Here is a 25031-nt window from a genome sequence, read left to right as displayed (position 1 = left end):
TCCTGTTTAGACTTCAGATGTTCAGGTGTGCCTTTCCATCCTATAGGGTTACACTGAGGCTTAACGGAGGTACCAAGTGTAATGGACCCACAGGGCAGCCTCTCCATAACAGTTCATGTTACTCCAACCCACACTGACCTCCTTCCTCAGAACCCTGCACCAGTGGATGCCACCCCCCGCTGGCCAGGCTCTGGGCACAACCACAGGACACACGCAAAGGAGCGTCAAGGCAGGTTTCCAGAGGAGGAAGCATTTCCAGTGTCCCAGATTGCAAGCGTCCACTGAGCTCAGTCCCAGGCTGGGACCGGGGATGCTTCCAGTCCTCCAGCAGCGATACACTGGTGTATTAGAAATCCCCGGCGGCATTTAGGAACCGGTGTGTGTGCGGGGGGGGGGGGTAGTTTATAGAGCTTTGCTTTGCCCCTCAACCCCGCCCCCGCCAACTCTCTTTTTAGCACTCTTCCTTCCGCTTGGCATTTAACTGGGTCCGGGTCCGTCTTCCTCATGACAAGGAGCTCCTCGAGGGCACGATGCCGAGCCCAGCCCAGCTATCCAGAGCCGGGCAGGAAGCGTGACTGAGTCCTCGACTCCCGTTATGATGCAGGAGCTCGGCACCTCCCGCTTCTCTGGCTCTATAATCGCTGCGGTGACTCCGTTCAGTGCAGCGCGGTCCGGGGGACGCGACTTCAGCTTTTGCACAGAGCAGGCACTCGATCAGCACTGTTAATGCCAACCTAGCAACGGGACTCGGGCCGCTGCCCAGGGCCGTTTGCCGGCTCTTTTGGGGATGCCAGCGTACTCTGGACGCTGGGAACCGCTGCCCCCGCGGCCCGCGGACACCGGCCGACAGCCGCCACCAGTTCCCAGCCTCCGGCACCGCCCCCTGGGCTCGGGGCAGGACCAAGTCGCCCCTAGCAACAGCAGCGGGTCCGGCTTCCTCGGCCGCGCCGATTGGCCGAACTCTGGGAGGGGCGGTCTCGTCACTTCCGTCACCGGAGGCAGCAGAGGAAGCCGTGGTGCGGCCATCTTGGGTCCGTGAGGCTCTGAGGTGCCGGGAGCGGCGGCGGCGGCCACCAGGCGGAGGCTGAGGCGGGGAGCGGGCGGGAGAGAGAAGAGCAGCCGGGCGCAGGCGCCGTCTCCGCAGTCCCCTCCATGGTCGGCGCCCGCAGCCCGCGGCGGCCTGTCTTGCGCTCCACCTCTCGCACATCCTCCTCCGCCTTCTCTTCAGGGGCCACCGGCGGCGCTGTGTGGAGGCCCGGGCGCTGAAACCCGCGGAGCGACGGGCAGAGGAGGAGGCGAGGGGGTCCGGGCCCGCGGGGCGCCCTGAGGCGCGGGGACGCCGGCGGGCCGACCCGCAGCCCGCCGCCGCCGGCCCGGCCGNCCCGCCGCCGCCGCCGCCCGCGGGCCCCTGGCGCGGCCGCCGGGGCCGGGGAGCATGAGCCCCGGGACCCGCCGGGGGACGGCCCGGGCCCGGCCCGGGATCTAGAGGGCCGTGGGGGAGGGGAGCCCCTCCCGCGGCGCCGCTCCAGAACCGCCGGCCCCTCGACGACGCCGTCGCCGGCCCCCGCGGCCGCGCCGTTTTGTTTCCCCTCGCGTCGTGCACAAGGGAAGTGAAGGAAAATGTCCACGAGGACTCCGTTGCCCACGGTGAATGAACGGGACACCGAGAACGTAAGTAACACGGGCGTTCCCGCTGCTTCCCCGCCCGCAGCGGCCCGAGGACGGTGGGCAGGCTCGGCGGGCGGCCCGCTTCCTGGGAGGACCCGGGAAGTGGCTCCGCGGTCGCGCGCGACGCGCTGTGTTCGCGCGCCGGGGCTCCAGCCTCGATGCGCGGCGTCTCCGGGGGCCGGTGGTCGCGCGCCGGTCCCTGCGGCGGCGGCGCTTTCCGGGGCCGGCGCTCCTGCCCCGGGGGCCGGGCGGTGGAACGGCCCGGGACCGAGCGGGTCGCCAAGCGGGGCGGCCCCTGAGGAGGGAGCCCGGCGGCGCCGGGGGCTCGGGGGGCGCGGGGAAGCCGGCCCGGCGCTTCGGGGAGTGACAGCTCGTGGTGGCGACTGCCCCGGGGAGGCGTGGACGCCGCGCGGGGCTCTCCGACGGCCGAGAGGAGGGCTCGCGGGGGAACGTCGCGGGGCTTCCGGGGCGGCGGTGCCCGGCCAGGGAGGGCCGTCCCCCGGGTCTCCGTCGCGCCCCGAGACGTGGCGGGCTGGGGGCCCAGCGCCACCCGGGAGCCTGCAGAGCGCGCTCGGTCGCTGCGGCCGCCCGGGGCTTCCGCCGCTCGGCCGCGGGGCCCCGAAGCGTCCTGCGCCGGAGCGCGCTCGGCGAGAGTTCCGGCTCGGACCCGCGGCACTTCCACGGAGCGGGGCCGGCGCGCGGACTCCTCGGGCCGTGGGCTTCCACTCGGAGAAGTGCTCCGCGCCCCTGAGTGACCCGAAGCCAGACGCTGCCGCGGCGGGCGTGTACGGTGAGGGGGTCACGTGGCGCGTCCGCACCCCGGTTTCTAGGGGGTCTCCGAGTTCTGTCGCGGCCTGCCCGAGCGTCGTCCGCGGTTGCGGGCCGTTCTCTACGGACGACGGGACGGAGCCCTTCTCTGGGAGCGCGGGTGAGGCCGCCTCGTCGGCCGCGTTCCCGTCCGAGGTTCGAGGGCGCCCTGCGCTGGTGCACCGGGCCCGCTCCGTCTTTACCTCGGTGTGCGCTGTTCTGGGCGGTGCGCGTGTCTCGGCGTTGCACGTCCGGCAGACCCAGCCTGTTTGCCCACCGTTACCGCACTCCTGCCCCGGTCAGTTGCCTGCCCGCCGGGTGGGGACAGCGGAACGGGAATGGGCCCTCTCCGTCTGCTGAGCAGCTCCTTATTTGCGGGCAGTCAGGGCCATTGCGATGGGGCGTCCGCCCTTCCCGCAGCTGCGTGAGTTGTGACAGATGTGTAGCCACGTAGCCACCATCACGGTCGAGACAGCATTTCCACTGCCCAGACAGGCGCCTTGTGGCCCTTTGCAGGGAGAGCCCCTCTCCCTGTTTCCCCACGCCCTGGCAACCGTTCTCTGTCCCTACAGTTCGCACCTTTCCTGAATGTTAAACACTTGGAGCCAGAGTATGTAATCCCATGTCTGGCAGCTCTCACTTCGCATACTTCTTTTGAGGTTGATTCGTGTGTGTGTGTGTGTGTGTGTGTGTTGGTGGCTCATTGTTTGGATGTACCAGTTTTTAAAGATCCATTCGCCAGTTGATGGGCATTCGCCAGTTGTGGCACTTCTAGACCAGCAAAAGTTTCCATTTTGCTTACCTTGCAGATTTTATTTAAATTTTTAGTTAAATGTATTCGGGTATCTGTTGGTTGATAACATATGAATTTAAGGAATACAACTTAATAGGATGCTGTACACTCTCCTGGGTTCTCACCTCCGGAAGCCTAGACTCCTTCCATCACCAAAGAGTTGATCCCCTTTATTCTCTGGGTCCTCCCCTTCACCCCCCTTCCCCTCTGGTGACCACCGTTCTGTTGTCTATTTCTATGAGTGAGTTTCTTTTGCCTGTTCATTTGTTGCTTTTTGTTTTCTGCCCCATGTGAGTGAAATCATAGGATTCTTGTCCTTTTCTGTCTTATTTCACTTACCATCATACTCTCAAGATCCATCCATGTTGTGGCAAATTTATTTAAATTTTATTTTATTTTAAAGATTTTATTTATTTATCTTTAGAGGGGAAGGGAAGAAGAGAGGGAGAGAAATATCAATGTATGGTTGCCTCTAGTGTGTCCCCTGCTGGGAACTGGCCTGCAACCCAGGCATGTGCCCTGACTGGGAATCGACCCTCGCAATACTCTGGTTTTGGTTTGTAGGCCCGTGCTCAATCCACTGAGCCACACCAGCCAGGGCTATTTAAAGTTTAAATAATTACATATATTTTGATAAGAATGTTGCCTATTGGTCAGAAATAATGAAAGGTAGGTAATTTGCTAGGAGAACTTTTCCTGTTCTTGTCTACTATGTTTTCATTTATTTCCAAATGTGAATATCCACTTTTAGCTGATGGGTATATAAATCATTTTATAACTCAAAGGACTAGTTAGATAATTGGACATACATAATGAAATGCTGAGGCTCAGACAGGTAATAGGAACTGCTTGTGACCACTGACAATTTAGTAGCAGAACCTGTACTAGGTTCCAGTTCTCTAGCTCAGTCTCCTTTGCTTTTTGCTCCTTTGCTTGCTCAGTTTCCTTTGCTTTTTTACATAATATTTTTGATTTCCAAAAATATTATGTAAAAGATTATTCAGCTACAGAGATGTAGTTGTACCAATATAGAGTATGATTAAAATAAGACAAAAAAAGTCTTGTTGAAAATTTCAAATGAATAAGAGAATTTTAATAAGTTGTCAGCCAGGGACAGTTTCATCCTTCAGTGGACAGACATTTGACAGTGTCTGGAGACGTTTTTGGTTGTCACAACTGAACAGGGTTGCTGCTGACTGGTAATGCTGCTGACATTTTTCAGTGCTCCAGACAGTGCCCCTTTTCCCCAATAGAGAACTCTGACCCAGAAGGTCAGTAGTGCCAGGATTGAGAAACCTGGTGTGTAGTTAGCCCCCCATGTGCTTGACAGCGTAACAGCCAGTCTTAATTTCACTTGTTCTCTCCCCAAGAGGCAAATTCAGTACATTTTATCATTTCATTTCTAAAGCTTTTAGAAGAGATAAAGCTTTTTTCTAAAAAAAGTAATTAAAATCCTTTTATCATAATTTCTTAATATCGGATATCTAGTCAGTGTTCAAGTTTCCTCAGTTGTCTACTTTGTAAACACCTTGTTGAAATTATAATCCATCTCAGATCCATCTATTATAGTTGGATAATATGTGAATTAAAATACTCATTAAATTAAATAAAAAGTGTGCATTTTAAGCCATGGCTGGTGTAGCTCAGTGGATTGAGTGTAGGCTGCGAACCAAAGGGTTGCCAGTTCAATTCCCAGTCAGGGCACATGCCTGGGTTGCAGGCCAGGTACCCCGTGAGGGCCATGTGAGAGGCAACCACACACTAATGTTTCTCTCCCTCTCTTTCTTCCTCCCTTCTCCTCTCTCTAAAAATAAATAAATAAAAAATTTAAAAAGTGTGCATTTTAATGTATGTTTTACTGTTGACTTGGTATAGAGCCATAGAAAAATCCTGTTTGTATACTGGTAAAAGTAGAAATGTGTATTTCACTGGAGTTTCAAAGCTTATGACACTTTGTAAGCCTGGTTATTTGCCAAAGTACCAGAGGCCCCAGGGCTTTACCAATGGACTTAACAGCTCTCACAGCTCTCGGTATGTGTGTGCACCACGTACTTAGTTAATGCAAACAGTCATCATAATTTCTTATCTCTGTGAACTAGATAAACTGATGGCGTTATTATCTAGCCAACTATTGGGTATATGATATTATTAACCTATTCAAATTTGAGTACCTACTATGTGTATGACACTGTGCCGTAGAGAGGATATACCTAGGAACTGTATTGCTCATGTTCTTCAGGACAAGTTCTATAGTTCCTGTAGGTCAGAGCACCCTGAGCTAAGCTCTCAAACTGGAGCAACCTCCAGAATCACCTGGAGGGCCTCCAGACATTGATTCTACTGTTCTGCCCTTGAGTTTTTATTTTTCACAAGTTTCAGGTTACGTAGATGCTGCAGGTCCAGGGATCCCACTTGAAGAATCACTGTCTTGCCCTGGCCAGGTGGCTCAGTTGCGTAGAGCATTGTTCCTATATGCCCAGGTTGCAGGTTCAATCCCCAGTCGGGGCACATACAAGAATCAATCGATGAATGCATGAATGGGCAGAACCACAAACTTGATGTTTCTCTCTGTACCTCCCTTTCTCTCTCTCAAATCAATAAATAAAAATTAAAAATAAACAAAAAATACAAATCATTGCTTTAGTGTTCAGTGGAAGTTTGCCAGTTAAACTTATATTCCTGCAACTTGTATTGTGGCTATAGATGAGAGGTTTCCAATAGATTCAGTAAAATTTTCTGGTTCTGTGAGTTTTTAAAATTGGTTCTTTGTAAGCAAGTGTGGTTGTGGACAGTAAAAATATTCACCCTTATTATGCTTACTGGACATCAGGTAAGTACAGAGTACTTTATATAATATCTCATTAAAGATATGTGATACGATCTCATTTAATCTGCTTTTAAAAATATATGTTATTTATTTATCTTTAGAGAGAAGGGAGAGAGGAAGGGAAGCATCAGTGTATGGTTGCCTCTCATGCGTCCCCCACTGGGAACTGGCCCACAACCCAGGCATGTGCCCTGACTGGATATCAAACCACGATCCTTTGGTTTGCAGGCCCAGGCTCAGTCCACAGAGCTACGCCAGCCAGGGCTAATCTGCTTTTTAATTTATACAATTATCAATTGACTCAAGCCGTTTGGGCCTTTATACAAGTTGGTCTCTGAAGAATTAATGTTTTAAAATATTTTATTTATTTATTTTTAGATAGAGGGAAAGGGAAGGAGAAAGAGAGGGAGAGAAACATCAATGTGTGCTTGCCTCTTGAGCACCCCATACTGGGGACCTGGCTTACAACCCAGGTATGTACCCTGACTGGGAATTGAATCAGCTACCCTTTGGTTTGCAGGTCGGCGCTCAATTTGCTGAGCCACACCAGCCAGAGCAGAATTAATGGTTTTTATTTGGTCAAAGTGTTTGGGAAAAGATCTTACAGACTTCGGTTTGAGGGTTATTTTAATTTCTTCTGTTCATAAATTAGGTGAAGGTGAAAATTTATAGTGAGTAGAATATTATTTTGATTACTGATGTAGCACATGATTATATTGTAATTACTTACAGGAGACTTATACACAGTTTAGTATAAAATTGTACCTGTTATCCTTTAAAAAAAGACTTTATTTATTTTTAGAGAAAGGGGAAGGGAGGGGGAAAAAGGGAAAGAAACATTAACGTGAAGTTGCCTCTCATGCGGCCCCCACTGGGGACCTGGCCCACAACCCAGGCATGTGCCTTGACTGGGAATCGAACTGGTGACCCTTTGTTTTGCAGGCCCGCGCTCAGTCCACTGAGCTACACCGGCCAGGGCCTTTTATCTTTTATTTCAAAGAGAATTCTCTATGTAGTCAGATTTTATCTGGAATTTGTTCCCAAGGTGGAATAAGGTTAGAGAGTGCAGCGATCTTCTGGTTGAGTCCACTGCCAAACTCACTTGTCTTCACATCCATCTTAAACGGTCAGATTACACCTGAAGAAGAGAACATCTCTCCCTGGGAATCTCCCAGTTTGAATGTTGTCTTACACAGGAATTTGAAGTACGTGCCTGGAGTTGGTCTGCAAGTAGTAAGAGGGGTTTGTGCTGATCTGTATGTACCTGTGTATATTCTAATTGGGAGGGCCCTGGAAGAAAGGGGCTCTTTGGGGGGAGGGGTACCAACTTTTTCTTCAAACTAGAATTCTTTTTTTCTTTTTTGGGGGGTTTGTCTGATTTTTTAAAAATATATTTTATTGATTATGCCATTACAGTTGTCCCATTCCCCTCCTTCACTCCCCTCCATCCTGCACACCCCTCCCCCACCATTCCCCCCCTTTCGTTCATGTCCGTGTGCCACAAGTTCTTTAGATTCTGTATTTCCCATTGTATTCCTGCCCTCCCCCCTGTCTATTTTCTACCTACCGTCTATGCTACTTATTCTCTTTACCTTCTCCCCCCTTCTCCTCCTCCCACTCCCCTGTTGCTAACCCTCCCTGTGATCTCCATTTCTATGGTTCTGCTCCCAATCTAGTTGTCCTCTTAGTTTGCTTTTGTTTTAGGTGTGATTGTTAATAACTGACTTTGCTGTCTTTTCACTGTTCATATTTTTTATCTTCTTTTTCTTAGATAAGTCCCTTTAACACTTCATATAATAAGGGCTTAGTGATGATGAACTCCTTGAATTTGACCTTATCTGAGAAGCACTTTTTTTATCTGCCCTTCCATTCTAAATGAAAGCTTTGCTGGATAGCGCATTCTTGGCTGTAGGCCTTTGGATTTCATGACTTGGAATACTTCTTTCCAGCCCCTTCTTGCCTGTAAAGGCCTGGCACCACCCCATGCCTGGGATCCGCCAACCACCTCCGCCTCCACTTCTTGGTTCGGGCAGACCAAATGATCTTTCCAGCCCCACCTGCTCTGCCGCTGACTCCGCCCCTCTTACCGGTCTGGCTGAGTGGTTCGTTGTTGTCAGACTTCCGTACAGTTCAATTTTCACTGTTTTGGCTGCGTTTTTGTTTCTAAAACTTAGCCGTCTTTAAATTTAGTTGTGGGAGGGGCCACAGTGTTTTCACCTACGCCTCCATTTTGGCCGGAAGTCAGACTAGAATTCGTTAGCACCGTACTTGAGCCACCGGAGCTGCCCAGCTGTGGTTAGTCTTACTTAGTCTCATGCAGACTAGGTAAAGCATCATTTCTGTGGATTACATGGAATCTTGGCATTGCAAGTTGAAACTTGAACAAAGCAGCTCTTTTGTTTGTATTTCTTGCTAATAGGCAGTCACTTTGGGGTGGAAGTTAAATATTGTGGGGTCTGTGTTATAAACATTTTACATGAAAATCTGTATTGGTAGAATTTGTATGAAAATTGAATAAGCTGAACCCAAAGATTTTTAATTCCAGAATTTTATATAACCCTATTCTTTTTTAAAAAAATATTTTATTTATTTTATTTTTAGAGGGGAGGGAAAGAGAAAGAGAGGGAGAGAAACTCAATATTCCGTTGCCTCTCATGTGGCCCCCACTAGGGACCTGGCCCACAACCCAGGCATGTGCCCCAACTGGAAATTGAATCAGCGACCGTTTGGTTCACAGCCCGCGCTCAATCCACTGAGTGACACCAGCCAGGGCATAACCCTATTTTTTTATGCATACAGTTAATACCTTTTTTAAAAAAAGATTTTATTTATTTATTTTTTTAGTGAGAAGGGGAGGGAAGGAGTGAGGGAGAGAAACATCAATATGTGATTGCCTCTTGTGTGCCTCCTACTGGGAACCTGGCCTGCAACCCAGACATGTGCCCTGACTGGGGATTGAACCTGTGATCTTTTGGTTTGCAGGCCCATGCTCAATCGATCCACTGAGCTACACCAGCCAGGGCAGTCAGTACCATTATTACTTAGTTAACTACAATAGCAGATTCTAAAGTAGAATGAGAATCCTGGGTAGGAGTAGACCTAGAACCATTTCCTAGCTCAGCCTTCTGCCCTTAGACTTAATATTTATCCAGAAGAATAATTTAAATTGCGGCGTGCAGCTTTTGTTATTGAGGCATTGAGGTGTTTTGATGACTTTCTGTGTACATACCAACTCCGCCTCTTTCCTTGTCCTACTTCACTTGCCTAGCCCTTGCTAACCTAGGGCCTGCCCTGGTGTGCCTGCCCTGGTGTGCCTGTCCATAGGCCTGTATGTATGAGCTTTACTAGTGCAGCGGACTAAAGGAGTTTATGTTTTCTTTTTTTAAAAGAAGGTTACCATTTAACTGTTAGAGATACTCAGTGATAAAGAGCCATGGTAATGTATTCCAGTTTTTTTCTTTTTTAAAGATTTTATTTATTTATTTATTTTTAAAGAGAAGGGAAGGGAAGGATCAAGAGAAGGAAAGAAATGTCCGTGTGTGGCTGCTTCTCGCACGCCCCCAACTGGAGACCTGGCTCACAGTCCAGGCATGTGCCCTGATTGGGAATTGAACCAACGTCCTTTGGTCCACATTTAGTCCACTGAGATACACCAGCTAGGGCTCAGCATTTTTCTCATTTCTGATAATTTAATTAAGTTCTTAACATTTATTTCCTACTTATTGTTTGGTTTTTCTACTTACAGTTGCTGGGGAACAAAACATTCCATAACTTAGTAGTAGTGTAAAAAAACATCACTTTATTACGCTCACAGGTTCTGGCAGGGATGGCTTATTTCTGTTTCTCTGGGTCCGGGACTTTGGGGGATTTTGAAAGAGGGGATATAAACAGTTGGGCTGGGAAGTTCACGTTCTTGACTTCTTCACTCATATATCTGGTACCTTGGCAGCAGGTATGGAGAAGGCTGGGCTCAGCCAAGACTCTTTTTCTTAAAAAGTTTTATTTATCTAGTTTTAGAGAGGGGGAGGGAGGGAGAAAGAGGAAGAAAAACATCAGTGTGTGGTTGCCTCTCGAGGGCCCCCTACTGGGGGCCCGGCCCACAACCCAGGCATGTGCCCTGACTGGGAATTGAACTAGTGACCTTTGGGTTCTTTGGTTACATCAAAGCCTGACTAATTTACAATTTAATACTACATAATCAAATTTTCACTCCTTCACAGCACATTAATAGTGTTGCTAGGAAAACTAGACTACCACGACAAAGATGTTACCCAGTGCACAAAATTCTGACAAGGGTATCTGAGATTAAGGAGCGGTTTTCTTTAGGAAACAGTTCTATCAAAAGCATGAGAAGAGAAGTAATTTAAAATGTTCAAGACACAGTAAATGCACAACTGACCCTAAATTGCCGTTTAGTATGCGTTGTATTATAGGATATATAAACTACCGCCTTCTATGGAATGTTTAGTTCACACCCAAGACAATCAAAGCCTTCCTTATTCAATAATCCACTATTTTCTGGTTGTGCCAAAAAATAAACAACCAGCAAATGATTTCACCTCTTTAAAAAATCATTTACACTTAAAAAGGTGGGATGAGGTAGATTTCCCTTCTTTTTTTTTTTTTTTAATTTAATTTTATTCATTAAGGACTAATTGGCATACAATAAAACTGTGTAAATTTAAGGTATACCATATGATGATTCGATACACATATATATTGCAAAATGATTACCACAGTAGAGTTAGTTAACATTTCATTACCTCACATAGTTATCATTTCCTTTTTGGTGAGAACATAAAAAAGTCTAATCTTTCAGTAACTTTGAAAAATATAATACGATATTGTTAATTATAGTCACCATGCTAGACTCCCAGAGCTCATTCATTTTATAACTGGATGTTTGTATCCTTTGACTAATATCTTTTAGTTTCCCCCACCCCCCAGCCTCTGGCAATCACTGTTGCATCTCCTGCTTCTGTGAGTTCTGATCCACCATGTGCCCACGGACAGACATCTAGGTCGATCCACCGTGTGCCCACAGACAGACATCTAGGTCGATCCACCATGTGCCCACGGACAGACATTTAGGTTGTTGCCATGTCTTGGCTGTTGTGAGTAATGCTGTAATGAACATGAGCGTGCAGGCATTTCTTCAAGATCCTGATTTCATTTCCTCTGGACATATACACAGAAGTAGGATTGTTGGATCATATGGTAGTTTAATTTTTCAGTTTTTAGAGAACTTTCACATTGCTTTCCATAGTGGTTGTACAAATTTACATTCCCAGATTTCCCTTCTTCTTAAAAATGTTTGTAGAGCTACTAAAAAACTTGCATTCACAAAATAGTTGATAAAAGTAGTCCTCTGGATTGTACAATAAGGGACCACTGATGAGTCATGATATGTGATATTGATCAGACTTGGCTTTTTCTCCTGCTTTGTCTGAGTCTGGACCCTCCTCATTTTTAGTCTCTCCATTTTTCACAGGTAGATCTTTCTTAGGTTCCTGGTTAGCCGCTTCAGCCTGTTTTCCCTTTTCTCCCGTTTTCCCTTTCCTTTGTACTTTTTTGCCAGTTTATCCTTTCCTGTGGCCTTTTTTGGCTTCATAGCCACTTTTGCAGTAGCAGGTTTAGCTGACAAACCTTGGGGATCTCCTCTTGGGCTCCTCCTCTGCCCCCTCATTGACCTTCCTCTTGGGCATGCATGTGTTGGGTGCGTGCAGGATGCTTGCTGGATGCCTGAGGGCCGAGGCTCCGAGGGAACCCTTGCAAACCTGGACTTCCTGGTTTCAGCTTTTCTGAAAACCTGGACAGCTTTTCTTCCTGTCCAAACTGCCCAGACCAGAGATGGGGATGGGGGCAGTCTGATTTCCTCTTAATATTAATTTGTATAGCTTTCGTAGTGATACTCCCTAAAACTGGACAATCTAAAATTTTTGGTTTAGTATTCAAAGTTTTTTCTTAGAATATATTTTTGATTGATTTTTAGAGAGAGAAAGGAAGAGGGAGAAACATTGATTTGTTGTTGCACTTAATTTATGCATTCATTGGTTGATTCTTGTATGTGCTCTGTCAAGGGATTGAACCTGCAAACTCGGCATATCGGAACGATGCTCCAAACAACTGAGCTACCCAGCCAGGGCCTAGTATTCAAAGTTCTTGACCCACTTTTCTGGCTTTGTTTCTTCTAACTGCTCACCTGTATAAACTTAATACTCTAGCCTGACAATTCTGCTTGGCTATTTGTTTACCCAGCAATTTCATACCCCCTGGTGCCAGGTCTAGTATAATCAGAATACAAGAATGAGATGGTTCTTTCCCACAAGGAGCTTATAGTCAAGGACTTTAGTGTGGGAATTAACTAAGCTAAGGGTTGGGGATTGTAGGGGAGAAAAAGTCAGAAAAATGGCCTCCTCAAGAGTATAAAGATAAGAAATTGTCAGCAGTCATGATATTGAGGAACTAAAGCCTTTTTTTTAAAAGATTTTATTTATTTACCTTTAGAGGGGAAGGAGAGAGGGAGAGAAACATCAATGTATGGTTGCCTTTCGTGCATCCCCTGCTGGAAGTTGGCCTGCAGGGAACTGGACTGCAACCCAGGCATGTGCCCTGACTGGGAATCGAACCTCGATCCTCTGGTTCGAAGGCCTGCACTCAATCCACTGAGCTATACCAGCCAGGGCCACCTTTTTTTTTTTAAGTGTTAGTATCGTATGAATGAATGAGTTGTGAGAGAAAATTGCCTAGATGTGGGACTTAAGGGAGATCTTTCTTCTTGTCCCCCAAACTTTCTTAGCTTTTCTTGTGCCTGGTACCTGGCATGAAATGACCTTTATTTCCCAAAATAACTCTACTGCTTACGTTTCAAAGGCTCTGTCCCTTCATCTCCAGGATACCTTTTTTCATCTCACACACACGTGGTCGTATCCTCTGAATGCCTACTGTGTTACCAGCACAATAGCTACCAGTCACATGTGGCTGCTGAGCGCTTGAAGTGTGCCTAGTCTGAAGTAGAATGTTTTGTATGAAATGTATACTTGATTTCAAAGCTGATTTAAAAAAGTAACATCTTAATCTTTATTGTATATATTGAAATATTTGGGGATATATTGAAGTAACTGAAATTAATTTATCCTGTGGTTTTTTTTTTTAGTGTTGCTACTAGAAAATTGAAAAATACATATGTAGCTCATGTTGTGTTTGTCAGAGGCAGCACGTAGACTATTCCCTCAGATTTTCCCACAGGTGGTTACTGTGCCCCATTTTACCTTCCCAGCTAGATGGTGAGTGACTTAAAGGTTTGGCACCACACTTTTTTTTTAGTCCCCTTATAGTGCCTGGCACTTAATGGGTGCTAGCATACATTTAACTGGTGAAAAGCTACTAAGTCAAAGTTTTATTTAAACACAATGTATTCCTTGTAGTTCTTATGTGGATTAGACAAGTAAATTGTTTTTCAGTATATTTGATTGTGATAGTTCACCTACTATACTAATAAAAGCATTTTATTAAAAGTGAAACCAGCCCTGGCTGGTGTAGCTCAGTGGATTGAGCGCGGGCCTGTGAACCAGAGGATCACGGTTCGATTCCCAGTCAGGGCACATGCCTGGGTTGTGGGCCAGTTCCCAGCAGGGGACCCACGAGAGGCAACCATACATTGATATTTCTCTCCCTCTCTTATTCCCTTCCCCTCTAAAGATAAATAAATGAAATCTTTAAAAAAAACTGAAACCAATTTGACTGAATTTATGGGTATGAGTAGTAAGTTTCCCTTTCTATTTAAACTGTGCAACAAGTCACATTATTGTTGGTGAGTTTGAGGCCATTTTTGTTTCATTTATTTATTTTTTTAAATATTTTATTTATTTATTTTTAGAGAGAGGGACAGGCCCTTTGCTTCACAGGCCCACACTCAATTCACTGAGCTACACCAGCCAGGGCTGTTTCATTTGTTTTTGTTAATTCCCATATGTCATTTCCCTTATCCCTTACCATTCTGACTTGTTTAATATGTTGTCGTGTGTATATATCTCTGTGTTCTTACAACATGTATATTTGGTACTTGATTTAAACTTTGCATATGTCTCATACCTGTATCTAATCTGTTGCTTCTAACTGCTGCATGTCACTCTGTGTTGTCCATCTACCAGTCACGTTTAGAATCATCTAGTTTTCTAATTTTTTGCCAGTCTAATTAAGGTGTTAATGTGAGACCTCATTGTTAACTTGATTTGACTAGATAGTACAGAACCTACAAATACACGGCTGACCATATACTGTACTAAAAGCGAAGTGAACGTGGTCTGCTTCTCTGAAAATATCTTACTGAACTCTAGAGGCGTCCCTCAGAGGTAGTGTGAGCCTGGTTCCTACCACCCCAGTCCCGCATGATAGTCAGGTGAGTCACGTGAGGTCTCTGTTTCCTACCACACACAAAGCTGTGTTTATACTAAGCTGTAGTCTGCTAAGTGTGCAGTAGCATTGTGTCTAAAACAGTGTGCACACCTTAATTCAAAAATACTTTATTATAAAAAAGCTAACCTTCGTTTGAGTCTTCAGCAAATGTAATCTTTCTTTTTTCTTTTTTAAAAAAATTTTAATTTATTTATCTTTAGAGGGGAAGGGAAGGAGAGAGGGACAGAAGTATCAATGTATGGTTGCCTCTTGTGCATCCCCTGCTGGGAACTGTCCTGCAACCCAGGCATGTGCCCTGGCTGGGAATTGAACCGCGATCGTGTGGTTTGCAGGCCCACACTCAATCCACTGAACTACACCAGCCAGGGCTCTTTCTTTATATATATATATATTATTGGTTATGCCATTACAGTTGTCCCATTCCCTCCTTCACTCCCCTCCACCCTGCATACCCCTCCCCCACCACCACCCCTTTCGTTCACGTCCGTGTGTCACAAGTTCTTTAGATTCTATATTGTCCATAGTATTCCTGCCTTCCCCCTGTCTATTTTCTACCTACCGTCTATGCTACTTATTCTCTTTACCTTCTCCCCCCTTCTCCTCCTCCCACTCCCCTGTTGCTAACCCTCCCTGTGATCTCCATTTCTATGGTTCTGTTCCCGATCTAGTTGTCCTCTTGGTTTGCTTTTGTTTTAGGTGTGGTTGTTGATAACTGTGAGTTTGCTGTCCTTTCACAGTTCATATTTTTATTTTCTTTTTCCTAGATAAGTTCCTTTAACATTTCATATAATAAAGGCATGGTGATGATAAACTCCTTGAATTTGACTTTATCTGCCCTTCCATTCTAAATGAAAGGTTTGCTGGATACAGCAATCTTGGCTGCAGGTCTTTGGATTTCATGACTTGGAATGCTTCTTTCCAACCCCTTCTTGCCTGTAAAGTCTCTTTTGAGAAATCCGCTGACAGTCTGATGGGAACTCCTTTATAGGTGACTGTCCCCTTATCTCTTGCTGCTTCTAGAATTCTCTCCTTCATTTTATTTTATTTTTTTAAAATATATTTTATTGATTATACCCTTACAATTGTTGTATTCCCCCTTTTATTCCCCTGCACACCCCTTCCCCCACCATTCCTCCCCTTTAGTTTATGACCACGTGTCTCAAGTTCTTTAGATTCTATATTTTCCCTACTATTCTTGCCCTCCCCCCTGTCTATTTTCTACCTACTGTCTATGCTATTTTCTGTACCTTCTCTCCCCTTCTCCTCCTCCCACTCCCCTGTTGCTAACCCTCCATGTGTTCTTCATTTCTATGGTCCTGCTCCTGATCTAGCTGTCCTCTTGGTTTGCTTTTGTTTTAGGTGTGGTTGTTAATAATTGTGAGTTTGCTGTCCTTTCACTGCTCATATTTTTCATCTTCTTTTTCTTAGGTAAGTCCCTTTAACAGTTCATGTAATAAGGGCTTGGTGATGGTGAACTCCTTGAATTTGATCTTATCTGAGAAGCACTTCCATTCTAAATGAAATTTGATCTTATCTGAGAAGCATCTGTCCTTCCATTCTAAATGAAAGCTTTGCTGGATAGAGCAATCTTGGCTGTAGGTCTTTGGACTTCATGATTTGTAATACTTCTTTCCAGCCCCTTCTTGCCTGTAAGGTCTCTTTTGAGAAATCTGCTGACAGTCTGATGGGAACTCCTTTATAGGTGACTGTCCCCTTATCTCTTGCTGCTTCCAGGATTCTCTCCTTCATTTTAATCTTGGCTAATGTAGTTATGATGTGCCTTGGTGTGTTCCTTCTTGGGTCCACCTTCTTTGGGATTCTCTGAGCTTCCTGGATTTCCTGGAAGTCTATTGCTCTTCCTCTTCCCCTTCTGGTACCCCTATAATTCAGATGTTGGAATGTTTAAAGATGTCCTGGAGGTTCCTAAGCCTCTCCTCATTTTTTGAAAGTCTCGTTTCTTCCTTCTTTTCTGTTTTGTTGTTTCTTTCTTCCTTCTAGTCCACTCCCTTGATTTGAGCCCCAGTTTCCTTTCCATCACTATTGGTTTCCTGTGCATTTCCTTTCATTTCAATCAGTTTAGCCTCTATATGTTCCTCTAATTTGTGGCTAAAATCAACCAATTCTCTGAGCATCCTGATCACCAGTGTTTTGAACTATGCATCTGAAAGGCTGGCTATTTCTTGGTCACTTAGAAGTATTGGCTCTGGGGCTTTGAGCTGTTCTTGAGTCATAATGTTTGGTCTGTTCGCACCTGTTATGTATGAGGGGTGGAGCCTTAGGTGTTCACCAGGGCTGGGCGACCCAGTTGCTGGGTTGTGATGTGGTCTGGCTGAGTGGTTTGTTGTTGTCGGACTTCCGTACAGTTCAATTTTCACTGTTTTGGCTGTGTTTTTGTTACTAAAACTTCGCTGTCTTTAAATTTAGTTGTGGGAGGGGGCACAGTGTTTTCACCTCCGCCTCCATCTTGGCCGGAAGTTAAATGTAATCTTTCTTTGGTGGGGAGCCTTGCCTCAATGTTGATGGCTGTACACTGATCAAAGTGGTGGTTGTGGCAGTCTCTTCAAATTAAGACAACAATGAAGTTTGCCACATTGATGAACTCTTCCGTTCATAAATGATTTCTTTGAGTAGCAGTGCTGTTTGTTCGTATTTTACCCACAATAAAATTTCAAAATTGGAGTCAGTCTTCTCAAACCCTTTTGCTTTATGAACTAAGTTTGTTAGGTTCTAAATCCTTTGTTGTCGGTTCAGCAGTCGTCACAGCATCTTCACCAGGAGCACCTTCCATCTCCATAAGGCTTTCTGCCCTTGTGGGTGTGGCTCAGGGGCTGAGTGCCGGCCTACGAACCCAAAGATAGACAGTTCAGTTCCTAGGCAGAGAGGCAACCAGTCGGTGTTTCTCTCCCTCTCTCTCTCCCTCCCCTGCTCTCTAAAAATAAATTTAAAAAGCCCTGGCTGGTGTAGCTCAGTAGATTGAGCTCGAACCAGAGGATTGCAGTTCGATTCCCAGTCAGGGCACATGCCTAGGTTGCAGGCCAGTTCCCAGCAGGGGACTCACGAGAGGCAACCATACATTGATGTTTCTCTTCATTTCTCCTTCCCTTCCCCTCTGAAGATAAAGAAATAAAAATCTTTTAAAAAGTAATAAATTAATTAAAAAATCTTTTTAAAAAAAACTTACATACTGCTTTCTTTGCTCATCCATAAGAAACTACTCTTTATCTAATCGAGTTTGATCATGAGATTGCAGCAGTTCTGTTATATCTTTAGGTTCCAGTTCTAGTTCTTCTTTTATTTTCATCACATCTGTATTTATTTATTTATTTTTGATTTTATTTATTTATCTTTAGAGGGGAAGGAGAGAGGGAGAGAAATATCAGTGTACGGTTGCCTTTTGTGCATCCCCTGCTGGGAGTTGGCCTGCAACCCAGGTATGTGCCCTGAATGGGAATCGAACTGTGATCCTCTGGTTCGCAGGCCTGTGCTCAATCCACTGAGCTACACCAGCCAGGGCTCATCACATCTGTTTTTACTTCCTCCATGGAAATCTTGAACCCCTCAAAGTCATCCATGAAGATTAGAATCAACTTCTTCCAAAGTTCTGCTAGTGTTGATATTTTGACCTCTTCCCGTATGTCACAAATGTTTGTAATGACATTTAGTATTGTGAATCCTTTCCAGAAGGATTTAAATTTATTTGCCCGGATCCATCAGAGGAACTACTGATGGCAGCTGTAGCCCACAAAATGTATTTCTTACATAATAAGATTTGAGAGTAAAATTATTCTTGATCTGTGGGTTATAGAATGGATATTTTGTTAGCAGGCATGAAAACAACATTAATCTCTTTGTACATCTCCATCAGAGCTCTTGGGTGACCAAGTGGATTGTCAGTGAGCAGTAATATTTTGAAAGGAATCTTTTTTCCTCTGCCTGAGCACTAGTCTCACCAGTGGGCTTAAAATATTTAGGAAACCTGGTTGTAAACAGATGTGCTGTCACCAGCTTTGTTGTTCCACTTAGGGCGCAGAGGCAGAGTAGATTTAGCATCATTGATAAGAGCCCTAGGATTTTTGAAGTGGTAAGTGAGCATTGGTTCAAAGTCACCAGCTGGATTAACACCTAACAAGAGAGTCAGCTTGTCCTTTCAGGCTTTGACTCTCCTCCCTGTGAAGGAAAGCCCTAGATGGCATCTTCTTACGATAAAAGGCAGTTTCACCTATGCTGAAAATCTGTTGTAGCCACTTCATGAATTACCTTAGCTAGATCTTCTGGAGGACTTGCTGTAGCCTCTATCCATGTCAGAACTTGTGCTTCACCTTGTGCCTTTGTGTTGCAGAGATGGCTCGTTTCCTTAAACCTCATCACTAACCTCTGCTGGCTTCAAACTTTTCTTCTACAACCTCCTCACCTTTCTGAGCCTTCACGGAATTGAGGAGAGTTAGGACCTTGCTCTGGATTAGGCTTTGGCCTAAAGGAATCTTATGATTAGTTTGTGCTTTTATCCAGACCACTAAAACTTTCTCTGTATCAGCAATGAGGTTGTTTTCACTGTCTTATCATTTGTATGTTTAGTGGAGTAATAGTAGGGTGACTTGAGTACTGCAGTAGTTGATCATTGAGACAGCTACTAACTGCACCAGTAGCATACACAGCGTGGAGACGCTAGACAAAGGGACGATGCACATCCTAGGCAGAACACAGCAGATGGTGGAGATGGTGCAAGATTTCATCATGCTGCTCACAATGGTAAACAGTTTGACATTTATTTATTTTTTAATAAGTTTTTAAAAAAGATTTATTTATTTACTTTTGGAGAGAGGGAGATAAACATTAAGGGGTGAGAGATACATTGGTTGGTTGCTTCTCATGTTTCCTCAACTGGAGACCTGACCCACAACCCAGGCATGTGCCCTGACTGGGGATCTTACTGGCAGTCTTTCGGTTCACAGGCTGGTGCTCAATCCACTGAGCCACACCAGCCAGGGCAACGGTTTGTAATTTATGAGTTATATATTTGTGGTTCCATGACTACTAAAACTGTAGAAAGTGAAACTGGGTAAGAGGGGACTACTGCATTATGAATGGTTACCTTGTTAAAAACATATTTTATTTATTTATTTTTAGAGAGAGGGGAAGGGAAGGAGAAAGAATGAGAGAGAAACATCAACATGTGGTTGCCTCTCATGTGTCTCCTACTGGGGACCTGGCCTGCAACCCAGGCATGTGCCCTGACTGGGAATTGAACCGGCAACCCTTTGCTTCACAGGCCCGTGCTCAATCTACTGAGCTACTACCAGCCAGGGCTATGAATGGTTACTTTTAATTAATTTTTATGATAGGTCACTACTGGTGTGGAGGAATATTATAGGTTGATCTTGTACCTTGCCAAGCTGTCTCATGAGTTTCAATGGTATTTCTGGTTCTTTTGCTTTGTAAGTAGATAATATCATCTAGAAATAATGACATTTTAATCTCCTTTTTTTGACCTTACATCTGAAAACTTTCTTACCTTAAAGTATTGGTCGTACCTGTAGTGTTATGTTAAGCAGCTTCTTGTTTTTCATCTTAAATGATTCTGAAGTTTCTCCATTTAGTGTAATATTTGCTGAAAGTTTATGGTCTATGGTTTTACCGAATTAAGGAAGTTTTGTTCTGTTCCTAGTTTGCTAAGAGGTTTTTAAATTACAGATTGCTGAATCTTATCATATTTTTTCTGCAGTGAATGAAATAATGGCTCAGCTTCTTTGAAAAGTGGAATATGATATTATGATTATCTCTAAATTAAAAAATACTTGGGGATCAGCCCTTTATTGAAACAATTTGGCTTTGTAGATTTTTTCCCCCCAACATTTGAAAAACTGCCCATGTGTTGAAGAGGTGGCTTGTTATTTTAAGGATTAGAAAGGATGTTTGGGCACATGTCTTGTGTTTTAAGGAAGGGACCAAGCAAGCTCTGTTCTGGAAGAATTGAGACATAGTATAAAGTTGTTGTAAACTTTTAAACTTGATTTCTTAAGTAAGACTACATTTCAGTTCAGTGCCTTACTAGATAGCTACAGGAGCAAACCTGGAACTTTATTTATTATGTCAATAATTTGTGTGTGTCTAAGGCATGTATTCTCATTTATATTTTCTGGTTGTGATGTTTTATATTCTATGGCTGCAGATATGGACAGTTGTTTTTATGAGCTAATATATATATAACCCAAAATGGAGTATATTTCCCATTTTTTTTATTATTGCTTCTTATGTTAGTATTGATATAGCCATGAGCCCTGAAACAGTAGTTCTTTGGCTGAGAGCAACACAACCTAAGTAGGGGTTTGTTTTACTCACAAAAGAAATCTACAGTTTCACCCTGGCTGGTGTAGCTCAGTGGATTGAGCTTGGGCCTGCAAACCAAAGGATCGCGGTTTGATTCCTAGTCAGGGCACATGCCTGGGTTGGAGGCCAGTTCCCAGCAGGGGACACACGAGAGGCAACCATACATTGATACTTCTCTCCTTTTCTCCTTCCCTTCCCCTCTAACAATAAAGAAATAATTTAAAAAAAGAAATCTACAGTTTCTAGTTTTGATTCAGCAGTTTAATACTATTTGAGCTGGTGGTTTTAAAATATATATTTTTGTCTTTTTTTCCCCCCAGAACCTTCTAGTAGATGTTCACTGATGAGAACTGGCCAGAACTAAGCCATACGCTGCTTCTAGCTTCAGGGAAGTTTAGGAAAATAAGAACTTAGCTGGCCACGTTGCCTCCCAAATACATCCAGCTTCCCTTGGAAATTAAGGAAGGAATGGATGTCGATTTGATGACTGTAACAGTTGCTTTATTCCCTAATAATATTGGCAACTTAAATGTTTTTCACTAAAGAAAAGTTTTAATTTGAAAATGAATACTTTATGAATTTGTTAATCTCCTATTTTATCTTTTTCTGCATTATTTTCTGTAGCAGTGTACATATTGTAGTTTCCATGGTGGATGAAATGGTATTGACTCCATTTCATGGGAGGGAGACGCATTGAGACTCCTTTATATCTTTAAGAATTAAATTCAGCATTTCAGTATTTCTTATGTGCTTAGTACTGCCACAAAATATTGTCAAATGACTACAGAGGAATTATTTAACATTGTTGTGTCCTCAGGTTGTTTATTGCCTTCTTAGGGAGAAAAAAATCCCATGTGTGAAATAATTGACTAAGGGTACAATAATTCAAAATTAGTTTAAAAAGTTTAGTATTGGAATTGAGTTCTATGATATAGGAATAGGAAGCTTTTTCTTATTTAGGGCCACTGGTGGGTACATGGAAAAAAATGAAGGCTATGTAGAAGGAAACAGCAATTTAATTTGCTTCTGTTTTGAAAGAGTTTTTTAAGTTAAGCACATTAGATTTTTAAATTTGTGGACTTTAAGGAAACATCAAATTAAATATACTGAGTTTTAACCCTATTCAAATTTAATGAACATCAGCCATTTCATTCTGTTGTATGAAATTATAATGCGATGGGGCAATTCAGGTTTCATTTTGCTTTGCATTATGATTATTTATTTGCATAAGTATGTATTAGGTTAGGCAGGGTTATGCTGTGGTATTATATGCGACTGAAATCTAGTGATCTAGCACACTAAAAAACCCTTGTTTACACTAAGTTTGCTTGGGGGCTGATTGGCTCCATGAAAAAGGATCTTGTCTAGACTGACTTGGTCCTGTGGCCTCTGTCTTTGGACGGTGCCCAGAGTTCAAAAGAGCAGAAGACAGGTGGAGTTAAGCATTGGCAATTAAATGCCTCAGCATGGGAATGACATGTCACTTTCACATGTATCTCATTAGCCAAATTTAGGCATTGTGTTGTGCCTAACCTCAGGTGAGGAGAAGGCATTTCTCCCTGCAGTCGGTGTAATTCTCCAGGAACTTAGCACAAGAGCCAGTCTGGTGGGTAATAGTACGGGCAACAGAGTCGTATACTGGAGATGCAGATACAGGCACACAGCCTGCAAGCCCGCAGGGATGCAGAGAGAGTCCTGGAGGCTTCCTAAAGTGGCCGACAAATTATCCAAACATAAGGGAATAATGAGTAGGGTTTTCTTAGGTTTGAAGAGAAGAAAAGGTACTCAAACTAGGGAACCAGTATCACGCTAGAGAATAGTGGGTGGTATGGATCAGAGAGGGCCTGAACTCATTTCATATTCACACAGCACAGTGCATTTCACAGCTATTTGTGTCAGGTTCTGTTTCGATTTTGGGAATAGCTGGTAATGAACAAAACACAAAAATCTGGGTCCTCCTGGAAGTTACATGTAACTGACAAAGTTAGTCTTTTATTATAAATAGATTAAGGAATAAGCAAAATATGAACTTTGGGTGCCTATGAAGTTTTTTTAAAGATTTTTATTTTTCTTTAGAGGGGAAGGGAAGGAGAGAAGTATCAATGTATGGTTGCCTCTTGTGCATTCCCTGCAGGGTACTGGCCTGCAACCCAGGCATGTGCCCTGACTCAGAATCGAACCAGTGATCATTTGCTTCACAAGCCTGTGCTCAATCCACTGAGCTACACCAGCCAGGTCTTTTTTTCTTTTTCTTTTAAAGATTTTAGTTATTTATTTTTAGAGCGGGGGGAAGGGAGTGAGAAAGAGGGTAAGTGAAACATCAGTGTGTGGTTACCTCTTACACACCCTCTACTGGGGATATGGCCTGCAACCCAGGTATGTGCCCTGACTGGGAATCAAACCGCCAACACTTTGGTTCACAGGCCTGCATTCAATCCACTGAGCTACACCAGTGAGGGCCTGAGAATTTTTTTTTTTTTTAGATTTTGTTTATTCATCTTTAGACAGGAAGGGAGAGGGAGAGAAATACCAGTGTATGGTTGCCTCTTGTGCATTTCCTGCTGGGAACTGGCCTGCAACCCAGGCATGTGCCCTGACTGGGAATTGAACCGTGATCGTGTGGTTCGCAGACCCAAGCTCAATCCACTGAGCTACACCAGCCAGGGCAAATTAGTGTCTAGTTTTTAGTAAACTTAAATCTAGTTTGGAAATAAACATGAGCCCTGACTAGGGTCACTCGGTTCGTGGGGTGTTGTCCTGCAAAGCGAAAGGTCGCTGGGTTGTATTTCTGGTCAGGGCATATACCTGGGTCATGAGGTCGGCCCTCAAGTCAGGGTGTGTTTGAGAAGCAACCGATTGATGTTTCTCTCACCGGACCTTTCTCTTCTTTCTTTCTCCTTCCCTTCCTAAATAAATAAATAATAAATAAATAAATAATTTTATTACTTACTATTTAAGATAGGCATTTTAAGAAATGCCTATCTTAAAATGCTCACCAATTTTCTTTTAAAGCCATACTCCAACTGATCTATGAAATTGCATTTACAATATTGTGTCTTGTGTATGACAGAGTAAAACCAGCTTTCTGGAAAGCCTAGTGTTATAACTTAGTTGTTGCTTTAATCTTTTCTTTTTTAATTTTTTTGTTACTGATTGGTTTGAGAAAGAGAGACAGAAACATCGATTTTGTTCCACTGTGTTACACATTCATTAGTTGTTTCTTGTATGTGCCCTGACTGAGGAGCAGACCCACAACGTTGGCAGGTTGGCACAATGCTCTAACCAACCACATTACCTGGCTAGGGCTTGCTTTAGTCTTTTCTTTGATCAGCAAGGCCTCATTTACAAATAGGCCGTTTCCTCTAAATTCTGATTTGGAAATTAGAATCCTTTTTGTTACAGAAACGATGTTTCAAGTTTTAGATTTATAACTAGTTTGTAAAATCCTGTTTTACTACCTAAAACATACACATAATGAAAACATAGACATCATTTTTTGTAGTATTATGTGATAATTGAGTAAAATAGAAAAAACCTATCTCAGAACCTGACATGTCAGGGAAAAATAGATGAATGTGAGAAAGTAGTTGGAGATCAACATGCCAATTCTGAAAAGGATATTTTCTCCCTTACAATATTATTCATTCATTCATTCACTTATTATTGTTGAAGTTCATGTATCTCCATTCCCCTCTACCCTGTACTCTCCCTCACCCCAGCCATCCCCACCTTCCACCCTCGATCCTACCCCACTTTGGCCTTGTCCATGTGTTCTTTATACATGTTCCTTGACAACCCTTCCCCCTATTCCCCCCATTATCCCTTCCCACCTCCCCTCTGGTTACTGTCATTTCAATATCTCTGGTTATATTTTGCTTGCCTGTTTTGATGATTAGGTTCTACTCAAAGGTGAGATCATACATATGGCGTTTCTCTTTTACCACCTGGCTTATTTAACTTAGCATAATGCTCTCTCCATTTGCATCTATGCTGTCGAAAAAGAAGGGTAGGAAGGAGCTCCTTCTTTCTTTCTGTTGTGTAGTATTGCATCGTGTAAATGTACCACAGTTCTTTGATCCACCCATTTACTGTTGGGCACTTAGGTTGCTTCCAGTGCTTGGCTATTGTAAATTGTGCTGCTATGAACATTGCAATGGGTGCATAGGTTCTTTTGAATTGGTGTTTCAGGAT

General features: G+C 44.1%; 1 protein-coding gene and 1 pseudogene across 6 annotated transcripts in view; one reads left to right on the top strand and one right to left on the bottom strand.

The window, feature by feature from the left end:
• Nucleotides 1-1596: 1596 nt before the first annotated feature.
• Nucleotides 1597-25031, top strand: part of MARK3 (microtubule affinity regulating kinase 3) — a 101761-nt gene continuing 78326 nt past the window's right edge. For 5 of the 6 annotated variants that reach the window (XM_037047673.1, XM_037047656.1, XM_037047646.1 and 2 more), the window contains exon 1: nucleotides 1597-1671. In XM_037047673.1, coding sequence (XP_036903568.1) covers nucleotides 1621-1671 — 51 coding nt within the window. In that variant the 5' untranslated portion in view covers nucleotides 1597-1620. The remainder of the gene's footprint in view (nucleotides 1672-25031) is intronic. The other variant, XM_037047663.1, reaches the window with a different exon arrangement.
• On the bottom strand, nucleotides 11495-11800 carry LOC118989526 (non-histone chromosomal protein HMG-14-like; annotated as a pseudogene).

The sequence above is a fragment of the Sturnira hondurensis genome, unplaced genomic scaffold (assembly GCF_014824575.4).
Source record: "Sturnira hondurensis isolate 20B ecotype Veracruz unplaced genomic scaffold, ASM1482457v3 Scaffold0000780, whole genome shotgun sequence".
Lineage (NCBI taxonomy): Eukaryota > Metazoa > Chordata > Mammalia > Chiroptera > Phyllostomidae > Sturnira > Sturnira hondurensis.
This window is presented reverse-complemented; position numbering and strand designations above follow the sequence as displayed.